The 12,534-nt window shown below is 40.2% G+C and overlaps 1 protein-coding gene across 1 annotated transcript in view; it reads right to left on the minus strand.

The window, feature by feature from the left end:
- DYTN (dystrotelin) overlaps window positions 1-12,534 on the minus strand; it is a 47,512-nt gene that overhangs the window by 13,773 nt on the left and 21,205 nt on the right. Inside the window, exons 8-9 of the mRNA XM_059702459.1 lie at window positions 10,989-11,100; window positions 9,404-9,552 (exon numbers count right to left, since the gene is read on the minus strand). Of these exons, the coding sequence (XP_059558442.1) occupies window positions 9,404-9,552; window positions 10,989-11,100 (261 nt within the window). The remainder of the gene's footprint in view (window positions 1-9,403; window positions 9,553-10,988; window positions 11,101-12,534) is intronic.

Raw genomic sequence — 12,534 nt, forward strand, 5'->3', positions numbered from 1 at the left:
AGACTGAACAGCAGAACAACCGAACAACCAAACAACTGGTCGCTATGACATGTGCTGACCACCAGGGGGTGCGTGTGAAACATGACATGCATCGGCAGCAGGTGGCAAGCGCAGAATATGGCGGGCATTGGCTGTGGCAGGATGGTGGAACAGGTGAGCAGGGGCACCAGACCAAGGCTGTCATCGGGGTGAGCCTCTGGTGGTTACTGAAAATTCTTTGCTCCTGTGTGCCTTGGTTCTGCCAGGTGCTCACACCTGCTGCCAGTGCCCAGCACCGGCCCCAATCACAGCGCCATCAGCAGGTGCCAGTGGGGCCGGCTCCATCAGAATGTGGGAGCAGGGCTGCCAGCAGACAGGGGACTGGGGGCCTCAACGGCAGGGGCCAGGCGGGGGCCCAGAGGATGGGCCAAGACCCGCCCCTGTGCCCACTGCAGTCACGTGGCCCACAGTTCCTCTCAAGGTGCATGAATTCGTGCACTGGGCCCCTAGTAGTCACATAATATTATTTTTACATAAAAATTTCCTTTAGCCCTAACCGGTTTGGCTCAGTGGATGGAGTGTCGGCCTGCGGACTGAGGGGTCCCTGGTTCGATTCCAGTCAAGGGCATGTACCTTGGTTGCGGGCACATCCCCAAGAGGGGGTGTGCAAGAGGCAGCTGATCGATGTTTCTCTCTCATCGATGTTTCTAACTCTCTGTCCCTCTCCCTTCCTCTCTGTAAAATATCAATAAAATAAATTTTTAAAAAAATTTCCTTTAAAGAGATTTAAACGTAAAAAAGAGTTTTAGATTTTGTTGTTGTTTGTTTGTTTTAATCTATTTTTATTTATCTTAGAGAGGAAAGGCGAAGGAGAAAGAGATAGAAACATCAATGATGAGAATCATTGATCTGTTGCCTCCTGTATGCCCCACACTGGGGATCAAGCCTGAAACCCAGGCATGTGCCCTGTCCAGGAATTGAACTGTGACTTCCTGGTTCATAGGTCGATGCTCAACCACTGAGCCACACCGGCCAGGCGAGTTTTAGGTTTTAAAATTAAGTCATAATAGTCTTTTGCTCAAATTAAGTTGCTGCCCAGGACACCTCCTTCTCCAAAAGCATATGCCAAAGCAGTTGGGTCACTTGCTCGCTCTTGGCTCAAGAAATCTTTCACTTCTATCTTTCACCTTCTACTTAAGCTTTTGTGTCTTTCCACTGATGCCAAATAGGATGTGTACTTCGCATCATCACTTCTCTTTGAGTTAATAATAGTCAGCTCTGCTCTCATTTAGAATTCTCCCACAAAACCTTGTCTCTCCCATCACACTTTGCAACCCAAGTGCAAGTCCTGACCTGACCCAGGCTGGCTCTGGCTCCGGGGGCACCATGGACCAGCCTTTGGCGCCCACACATCTGGATGGGAGATTGGATTTCATTACTCTACATTTGTAAGCAGCTGTGGCTACGCTCCATGACTTCCTCCCAATGAAATTTTTTCAGCAAGTAGATTCGAAATGCTTCTTGGTTTCTTAAAAGTGTACATTCTGCAAATACTTAGTCATGTACGCGTTTTTGAAAATGCATAGACTAAAGTCTGCAAAGGTATAACTCAAACAGATTACATCTGGGGAACTAGGGGCCAGACCTGGGTTGAGAATTGTGGTTGAGAAGGGCTTTACCTTTACCTGTGATATTTTAACTTTTTATAAGCCAAACTGATTCAGGTGTTATTTATACTGTTGAAGATGTTTGTTTGTTTGTTTTTAATCAAAGAAAGATAGGCTGCAGCAACTTTAACAATGAAAAAGAGATCCAAGGGAGTAAAAGAAAAGTAAAATGAAGAAGAAAAACTCAAACAGAAAAACCTCTTTAAAATTTCTTCCCTCAGAACAAATACATGTTAAAGTGAAAAAAACAAACAACATTCTGCATTGTGAAATGGCTTTTCTTCCTCTTTTCTTGGAAGCAGGAAATAGAGCAGCTCTTCCTCTGTCCTCACACATGTGATTCCAGCTCGCTGCCAAGTGACGCCAGGTGTTCTGAGGGGTGTCTGAGTGGCTCCATTTACGGAGCTGATGAGGAAAGTGCACACAGACCTGAAGGAACATCCCAGAGGCAGCTGCACAGGCTGCACGTTAGTGGGTGGTCACAAGACCTACTCTCCACTCATACTTCTACCCAGAAAAATTTACTGAAATATCATTAAGGGTCCAGTGTTCTAGGGTTTTACTCTTGGATTCTGGCAATTGTTAAATAAATAGTACTTATGTAAGATAAACTGTTTTAAATACAACACAAGATGAAAAATGACCAGCTGCTGAATGCAACCACCAAAACTCAAATACTCAAAACTGACAAAGATAATATTGAGAAAGAGAGAGAGTGATACTATTTAACTTGCATGTTGCAATTCTAAGTTTTAAAACATGAGCAAATCAAGTTTAAAGTGGATTTAAAGCATAATCCACTACAAACAAATATAGCTTTTAGTTCCAGCAATGCCAGGGATGTTTACTTATCAAGGATTCTATTTGCTAATGCAATACTTCCAATAAGGGAAAACACGGGATAATTTTGATTGATGCTAAAAAGGTATTTAAAATAAATAAATTCGATGACTTCTGATTGCGTACCAAAACACTTAAAAAATAGGAAAAGAAAATGAATTCCTCCTCATTGAAAAGAATCTCAAACCAACAACTAGCAGCATAATATTTAATGGAGAAACACTAGGGAAATGCCCCCCGTTAAATCTAATCCCATTTAAGATAAAATAAGCTGCCCCATCATCTCTTGCATTATTCATATTGTTCTGAAAGATCTGGAGTCTTTCAGGAATGGAGACATGAAATAGAAATGAGGGGTGTAAGTACTGTACAGAAAGAGACCAAAACATCTTTTTTTCTCCAGACCACTTAATTTTCTATTTAGAAGCAAGAGATTAAACCTAAGCCAATATTTGAAATTATTAAGAGAATTCAGAAAGGTTTGTCTTTAAATGATAACTATTCAAAAATATATACCTTTGTAATATGCCATCACCAATAATTAAGAAATAGATATAAATGAGAAAGGCCTTTATTCACAATAGCAGCAACAACATAAAATACCCAGGCTGCCCTAGTGAGAACCTAGAATGATAGGAAGTAAGCTTATCTTGGAACTCTGGCAGAACCCAGCATGCCCCAGGTACCAGGGGGCCACTGAAAACAAAGACAGCAGTTTGAACTAGCACAAAGTTTTGAGAGTTCATTGAGGAGAGTTTTGAGAGTTCATTGTGTATGTATACCCTACACATAGAGCCCACACGTATATCAATATATACATACTAGAGACCCGATGCATGAAAATTCATGTAAGAGTAGGCCTTCCTTCCCCCGGCTGCCGGCACCAGCTTCTTTCCAGCACCCGGAAACCAGGCTGCTTCCCTCCTCCGGCCACCAGCAGGCACTCAGAACCTGGGCTGGCTTCCCTCTGGCCCAGCTTCCTCAAGAAGGTCGTCCGGAATGAGGTCCGGAAGACATCCAGTCTAATTAGCATATTACCCGTTTATTATTATAGATATCCCACATATATAAACATATATACATATATATGCCATACCTCAATGGCAAAAACCTAATTAATAATCTGTCTTAAAAATGAGCAGGCAATACAAATAGGCATTTTTCCAAAGAAGACATACAAATGACCAGCAGGTACATAAGAAGATGCTCAACATCACTTGGGGAAATGCAAATCAAAACCATAATGAGTGACACCTCACACTTGCTGGAATGGCTCTTATAAAAAAGACAGAAAATAACAAATGTTGGTGAGGATGTGGAGAAAAGGGAACCCTTGTACACTGTTGGTGGGAATGTAAATTGGGGCAGCTACTATGGAAAACAATATGGAGGTTCCTCAAAAAATTGAAAATCAAACTATCATATGATTCAGCATTCCTGATTCTGGGCACAAAAACAATATTCTAGAACAAGTTTTCTCTATTAAATATTTTTTTCTATCCAAACTGCATTTCTATATGATCTTATAAAACCATCAATTTAGCTCATATGGGATTATTTACAAAGTAACCCAATGTTGATAGTTTCCTTTTTTGTTTGTTTTATTTCTATTGAGATAGTACATTTTTAGAATATAGAAAAAAATTTAGAAATAACCCAAATACCAAATAACAGAGGTGTTCAATAACGTTAAGTTCATTTAAATAAAAATTATACAACCTTTCAGATTGTTTTTGGAGAATTGTATTGGCAATGAAAATGCTCACAACATAACTTCCTGTATAATAAAGAGCTAATATTCTAATGAGACCGAACAGCAGAACGATCACCCGGACAACCTTCCAGACAACCATCCAGACGACCTTCTGGATGAAGCTGGGGCTTCATCGGGCCTCTAGTATATTGATAAAGAACTATACACCCAATATGGTATAAATCATATTAAAAATGTTAGCAGGAAAGATTATAATAGTTAACAATGGTTATATTAGGGATTGATTATAACTTTGACTTTAGTCTTTGCTCTTTTATAACTTTTCCAAATTTTCTATAATAAATATGTAGCACTTCTTGACTGAAGTTAAAAAGTTATTTAAAAAATATGTCCCTAGATTTTTCCTTGATCACATGAACATCTTGAAAATATTCCCCAAACCAGGGAATGATTCATGGAATCTGACTGCGTCATTACAGAATGGTCCAGATTAATTGTGCCTTAACAACGGCCCCTTTCCCTTTTGGACTCACCTGATGATGTGGGCTGCTGGCATCAGTTTGTTGACCCTGAGACATCCTTTGACACATTCGTTTGGAGGCCTTCATGGCAGCTGTTTCCACTGGACCAATTGGGTATTGGATGGAGAGCCTGTTATAAAGGAGAGTTTTATGAGAGGTTGTAATAATCTTTGATTATCAGATATGACATTGAGGAGAGTCTTAGAAAATGATAAATCATATATTAAATTTAGTATCCAAACAATAGCAACAAAACAACCCCACATTTGTTCTCTGTGCTCTTTCCAACTACTCAGTTGATAGTCAATCACCTAATAATAGGAACGGAAATTCCTCCACTGCCCCCCTCCCCCCTCACACACACACACTTGACCATCTAGAAATAAGAATGCAGAGACATTCAGGGATGACTACAGGAAATCCCTGGGTCATCTCGTCCAGGTCAGATACTAGGGGTTCTAAGCGCAGCTGTGGGTTTATGATGTCATATCTGAAAGAGCATAGAATAGAGCAGACTAGTTTAAGGTCAGGCAAGTTCCGTTTTATATAACTTCATTTCCTTTCACTCCTTTATTCAGAAACTATTTAAAGCCTCTTACCATCTTGAGATATTGCAGATGAAAAAAAAAAAGATTTTTAAAGAAAGCAGAGAACTCCCTGTTCACTGAGACTTCCCGTCTAATAACAAACAAATAGACAATCATTTTTTGACATAATGTGATTCTTTCAGCAGAATTCAAGGAGAGTCCGGAAAAGAAGCAATTATTCTGTGGCACATTTAATTATTTGCTTAAAGGGGTCAGCAATTTGGGGTAGAGTAAAGCAGGATAGCCTGTCACTTCTTTGTCATGCATCTTGTAAGTGACAGTCTCTATTCTTACCCCATCTGAGATCATTTTTAATACCTTGGGGGTGTCCAACATCATTTTCTGTACTCATACAAATATTTACAACCATCAAAATACATATTGAATTTGTTTTTGAAACAAAATGGCACTAGTCCATGCACATTATTCAGCCACTTGCCTTTTTTCTCTTAATGTATGATGGTGAATGCTCTCTAGTATAATTAATAGGTACTAAAATTTGTTCCTAAGTAGATTCATTATGTTGTTGTATGTCTGTATCATATATGTTCCGCCATTTTTTTACTATATGAGAGTTGCTTTTATTCCTATAGGACAGAGTTCCAAAAGTGGGTCAAGGGCCAAATCTTGTATATATTTTTATGTTGAGTAGATACCACTCTCCTAAAGTCAGTTCCTCCACATGTGCTCTAGCCCCCATTCCTTCTAAACTGCTGAGTGCCATCGCTCCAACAATTCTCCCCTCTTATACCAAATCGCCAACTTTTCTCTCTACAAAATCATTCCCTCAGTACACTAACATGCTTTATTTTTTCCATTATAACAAAACATTCTCTTGAGTCATTCTACCATCTAAGACAATCTCTTTGCTCCCTGTACGTAAAACATTCTGAAAAAATTATTATGTAGTATCTTCAATTCTTCATCTCCCATTCTCTCTCTTAAATTGCCTCTAGTTTGATTTTTCAACTACCACTGTCCCACAATGCTATTTATGAAGTCATCAATGATTTCCTTATTTCTAAATCCAAAGGTCAATTCTTACTTGACCTCGAAGCAGCATTTGACATGGTAGATCATGCCCTCCTCCTTGGAACACTTTCTTATCTGTCTTTCAGGAGTCCTCATTTTCTTGGTTTTCCTCCTACCTCATTCATCACTCTTTTTCAGTAGCTCTTGCTGGCTTTTCTCTCACCAACTTTGTAATGTGAAATATCACAGTGCTCTGTCCTCAACTCTCCTCTCTTCTTCATCTACACACTTCCTTTGGTGATCTAATTTGATCTCATGGCTTTAAAAACCATATATGTTAACAACTTCCAAATTTGTATCTCCAATAGACTTTCTCCCAAATTCCAGACATGAATAGCCAACTGCATACTCAACATCTCCATGTGGGTGTCAAAGAGATATCTCAATCTAAACATCCCCCCTCACTTTACTCTCCTCTCCACTATAGTCTCCCCCATTTCAGATGACAGCAACTTTATACTTCTACATACTATACCATCACCCTAACTGTATTATTTAGTATAGATACAAGAATTGATCCATGGATCTGAGGATGAGAATATAAATTGTACTAATTTATCCAACTATATGAAGAAACCTAATATTATTTTAATTAAGTGGGGAGAAGACATTAACTGGCTATCTATCTTAAAGAAAGCAAAGTTAGACCCTTGCTAAAATAAATTTCAAATGTATAGAAAATAGAAACATTTGAAGAAAATTTAGAAAAACATTCACATAACCTTGCTCCTAGTTTTGCCCCCTTTAATCTATTCCCAATATCTCTTCCTTCATTCCACTCAGCTACACTGGCCTCCTCCCTGTTTTTTGCATCTGCCAGGCTCACTCCTGCTTTGAGCTGCTGTGGCCTCAACTTGCAGTATGCTTTTCTCACTGACCAGTGCGGTTCACTCCCTCAGCTCCTTTAAGTCTTTGTTGAAATATCACCTTTCACTCAAGCCCACTATGCCCACCTTATTGATTGATTTTAGAGGAAGAGACAAAGAGATAGATAGATAGATAGATAGATAGATAGATAGATAGATAGATAGATAGGGAATTAAGAGTTCCAGAGTGGAGACAGAGCCTCAAATGTTAAGTGGGTGTCAGGAAAGGCCTTAAGGATGAGATGACATTTGAGCAAAGAGCTTTCATGGGTCTTTAGGAGCTGAGGAGTCAAGCCATTCAGGGAGATGGTCTAGGGGTATCAATTCTTTAAAGTAAAGGTTTCAGTTTTAAGAGAAGGGGATCTGGCTTAGTCTTATGAGGAAGGGTGAGGAATCAGGGCTGGAGCAGCAAGAATGTAGGTGGGGACTTGGAGCATGCAGGTGAAATAGGTCATTAGCATGGTTCAAATATGCAGCACTTTTCTAAGTCATGTTACAATTTTTAGTTTTTAGCTTAAAACAATGGAAAGATAATGGAGGGATTTAAGGCATGGGACTTTGAGGAAGATGAACATGTAAGAAATGTAATCATATTTGTGTTTTTAAAAGATGAGTCAGACTTCAATGGTCAAAAGAAATGCAAATAAGAATATGGAACTTTGTGCTCTAGGACAATGTAGGAATTTAAACGAGATATCAAGTATCTGATACATCTGGATGGCTAACTGACTTATTGTACTAGGGAGGGTGAAATAAATGGATTGAAGGAGACAGATACATTAGAACCTGAAATCTTTGCTTTTACTTTAAACTAAAATTTTTTGTACTCTATTAAAGATATACACCCACATGATACACAAATTTTATAAGAATATATTGATATCAACCTGCTAGGAAATGTGATACAGACATAGTGAATGCCCTCTAATTGAGAAGTCAATACGTACTTTTCAATTTAAAGAGCTAAAAATATATATTTAATTATACCAAATTGTAAAGTGACAAAATAACCACAGAAATAGGGCCTGGGGTTGAGATAGAATTATACTGGTGGGATGCCTGAGAAAAGATTAGAGAATTACAAAAGAAATCAACAAATTAATACCTACTTAAACTGATCTCTTCTTCTCCCAGTAGATAAAATGGGAATAATTCTGTTTCTGCCTCCCAAAAGTTTAATGATCGCAAGCTATAGGAAACGCCCTCTCTTCTCTTTACCTTCTCAAATTTTAAATTGCGAAGAAGGGGTTATTTCAAAAAGTAAGGTCACAGAGACTTTGTAAAGGTCACCTTTGGTGGTGACCGGGTATGTGATGGTGATCTTGTACCAGGGGTGCGGCAGTGTGCTTTGGGATGACCCCCTGGAGAATAATTTGGCATTCTGAATTTTGAGAATTAAAAAAATTCACATTTTTGACCCAAGATTTTACTTGAGTAAATTTATCTCAATAAAAGGTTAAAAGTATGAGAAGATACGTGTATAGGGATGTTGATAACAGAATTTAGGGGAATAAAATTTGAAAATAACTAAAATTTTCAATGATATAAGGGATTGCTTGTGAATTGTGGCACTTCCTTATTAGAGTTAGGCCATTAAAAATGACATTTTGGAAACTAATGAGATGGGAAATGCTCTTTACTTAATGCAGGTGAAGAGAAGAATGAAAAATTGTACCTACAGCATAATTCCTGTTTTGGAACACTAAAGTGTGAAAAGCATTCATCTGTGAGTGATGGAATACTATCTTTTTTTTTTTTTAAGAAGTATTAATTCTGAATTAAGTTTTCAAAGGCAAACCAACCAAAAGAAGGTACAGTGGGGCCTTGACTTACGAGTGTCCCGACTAACGAGTTTTTTGAGATACCAGCCGTCTCTCAGCCCATTTTTTGCATTGAGTTGACAGAGTAATTTGAGTTAACGAGCTCTTTAACGAGCTCCTTCATGAGCTCGGCCTTGGAACGAATTAAACTCGTAAGTCAAGGCCCCCCTGTATATGAAACAAAGCTATTCAAATACTCTAATATTAAAAATCTTTTGTGGCTGACACCTGCTGTTGGAATAACTCTAAAGAATTGGATGGGCCACTTGAAGGTATTTCTGCCTCTTTCTACTTTATCTTAGGTTCGTCAGCATTATGGAAGCTGCTGCTCTGGCCTGGGCTGCCACTCTGCACAGCTGGCTCTCACAGACACTCACCTGGCCTGTGCACGATCAGCCACGGCCTTTGCCTTTGCCTGATCCAGCAGCCACTGCCTTCTCGCAGCCTCTTTCCTCCGCCAGCACTCTTGGCGCAGGTTGCTCCTGAGGGTCCCCAGGAGGAGTTTGGTATACTCCTTGGCGGACATCTCCTGGAATGGCCAACATTACAAAGGGCGTCAGGTCAGTCTCAACATGGTCTTCTTTCCTTATCTGGGCAGACCGGCTGCTGTGAAAGTCTCTGGAATTGCTTCACCTACGTTTATGTCCTCAGAAAAATCATCTTACTTTCTTACTACCTGCATTTCTTTACGTTCTCTGTGTCTATGTGTACACAGAGCAGACCCCCCAACTTCCACGGTAACTCTTCTCCCTTTGAGCCACCCAGTATTGTGGGATGTTAAAGCGAGAAGGGGGGATGAAGGAGGACCAAGTGCATGGTCATTAACATTCGGGTTGCGGATTCCTTTGAGAATTGGGTGATCACCCATGGATTTATCTCCAGAAATAGGCTCAGACCACCTACAGTCCACCCATCAACCCCACATTAAGAACCTCTGCCAAAAAAAAAAAAAAAAAAAAAAAAAAAAAAAAAAAAAGCAAAGAAGGAATGCAATGAATTGTCAAAATTTCCAGCACTTGAAATCTTAAGTGTAATAACAAAGTGGCCACACGGTGTCAGTCTAACACCGATAAGTCCATTTCTCCCCAGGCTTTTACAAACAGATCTCAGGCCATTGAACCTGAGGATTTGGGTTAATAAAGTTTAGCAAAGCAATGCCCACTGGGAATTATTTGGCAGGATCCAGACACTTGACTTTTGTGGACTATGTGTGTTAAAGGGGAGAATGAGAGAAAACTGTCCTCTGAAAAGCTAGTTAATCAAGACACTTCATTCACTATTGTGGCGTTTGAGGGTGATGTCATCCGTGTGGAGAAACTGATTCACAGAAAGGCTGTGATGAGAAGAAAGTGTTCTTTCTGGAAAAGTTAAAATGCTCTTTGTTTAAAATGTACTATCCCATTTCTCTTTCCTCTTAGAAAGATCTGAATTCTCTTGCTGATTATTAAATTTTTCTTTTAAAAGTCTTAGTTTTATAATCTTCCACTAAAAACTGAGATAGTTGTCTTTCTCTTTCATTTTTCTTTGAGAAAAAATACTTGACATTTAGGACTCAGGAAAAAGATGTTAAAAAGGAAGACTCCCCAAATGTCCTAGAAACTAGAAGCCTTGTTGCATCATCTTTACCAACCAGAGCCTTTTCTTTTTAATCCGCACCCATTTCCAAAGCCTCAACCCTCTTACACTGCAGACATTTTCTAGTACACAGTCTGGGATCGATGGCTTCAGACTGGACTCAGTTTGGCCTATTCTTCCCCCCAAAAGGTTTTATTTAAATTTACAATGTAAAGAAAATGTATTTATATTGAGAGGTATTTAAGGTTCACTTTGCCACTTCCTTAGTCATAAATATTTCTTATGAAAGGAGCAGGCTCTGGTTTTTCTGGAGGGAAAGTATCTAAACTGCTATAGCCGGTTCTGACACGATTCAGGAGTAGCTTGGGACAATAGGTTAGGTGTTACCTGGACACAGTGCTCAACCACAGGATGCGACATCTGGTGGGACTTGCTGTGGAGACCGGATAAGAAACACATCTGGCAGATGTCAAAGTTGAGGCACTTCAGGCAGCGATATCTGCCAATGGAAATGGGAGCGGGGCTGGCATCACTACTAGTAGGCGAACCAGGAAAATAATATTCAGGTGGAAAATGAGCAGGAACATGCAGGGGACATCTGAGCTGTCAAGTGAGCTTAAAGGTCCTCCCAAACTTTGCAGGGATGGATGGTAAATGACTCTGATACTTTTATTTAATCAAATAAATCTTCTTTTGACTGTATTTTTATAATATGGCATTATATTCATACAGTTTTAGCCAACAAACTAGAGTATGGAAGTCTCATTCATTTCTCACTCCTTCCCCCCAAATACTTGTATATGCAGGGCAGTCTGTGCTACAACCCTTAGGACAGACCTCATGTTGTGCAGCTGCACAATGCATTCAAAGATTTTTAATTTAGTTGCCAACTTTAAAAAAACCGGAGAGATTTCAATAAAGTTTGAATTCTGCCTTCTGTTAAAATTTTGCAAGATGTGATGACATTGGACCTGCATTCCTGAATGCTGCTAGAGAGAATGAAGCCATCCTATATAATAAAAGCCTAATATGCAAATCGACCAAACGGCAGAACAACCGGTCACTATGATGCACACTGACCACCATAGGGCAGACACTCAATGCAGGAGCTGTCCCCTGGTGTTCAGTGTGCTCCCATAGGGGCAGCGCCACTCAGCCAGGCTCAGGGCTGACCAAGTACAGCGGCGGTGGTGGGAGCCTCTCCTGCCTCCATGGTAGCGCTAAGGAGCAGTAAGGAGCAGCGAGCTGGCGGGCAGTAAGGAGTGAGGGGTCCCGGACTGTGAGAGAAATGTATGACTGCCAGCAGGCAGACATCCCCCGAGGGGTCCGAGACTGCAAGAGTGTGCAGGCTGGGCTGAGGGACCCATCCCCCAGTGCACTAATTTCATGCACCGGGCCTCTAGTAGATAACTAATTTAAAACTCACTTTTGTCATTTTTCTAGAAGTCTGTCCGTAAAAAAGAAAGTAAGTGGAGGAGGGGGAATTCCCCTCCAGCTAAAGTGACCATCACACCCACGTTTCTCAACAGCCCAATACTGCAGTCTTCCTGTTACGAATAGTAGGAACCTTCACTCTCCTGTGTCAGAAGGAGAAGGGAGTGGTATCATAGTGTTTGTAAAAGATCAGAGATCTATACTCCCCTCCTCCCCCGATATTTTAACTCTCTTCTCCAGCTGCAGAGCACGTGGATTAGAGCTCTGTCTTTTTCATCAATGGCATCGATCTGTGAGGCCAATGCAGCTCCTCCTCCCAGACAGACTGTCCTCAGCTCGCCACAGGCCCTACCCTCACTTCTACTCCTTGCCTGGCTCCTGTAGCATTTGAGTTTGCAATCCTTGTCTTAAAACTCACACACAGAAAAGGCAACTATGGCAAAATCCCTACACTCTTCACATTTCATATCTTGCTGCAAAGAGACGATATGGTAGCTTG

The sequence above is a fragment of the Myotis daubentonii genome, chromosome 7 (assembly GCF_963259705.1).
Source record: "Myotis daubentonii chromosome 7, mMyoDau2.1, whole genome shotgun sequence".
NCBI classification, from domain to species: domain Eukaryota; kingdom Metazoa; phylum Chordata; class Mammalia; order Chiroptera; family Vespertilionidae; genus Myotis; species Myotis daubentonii.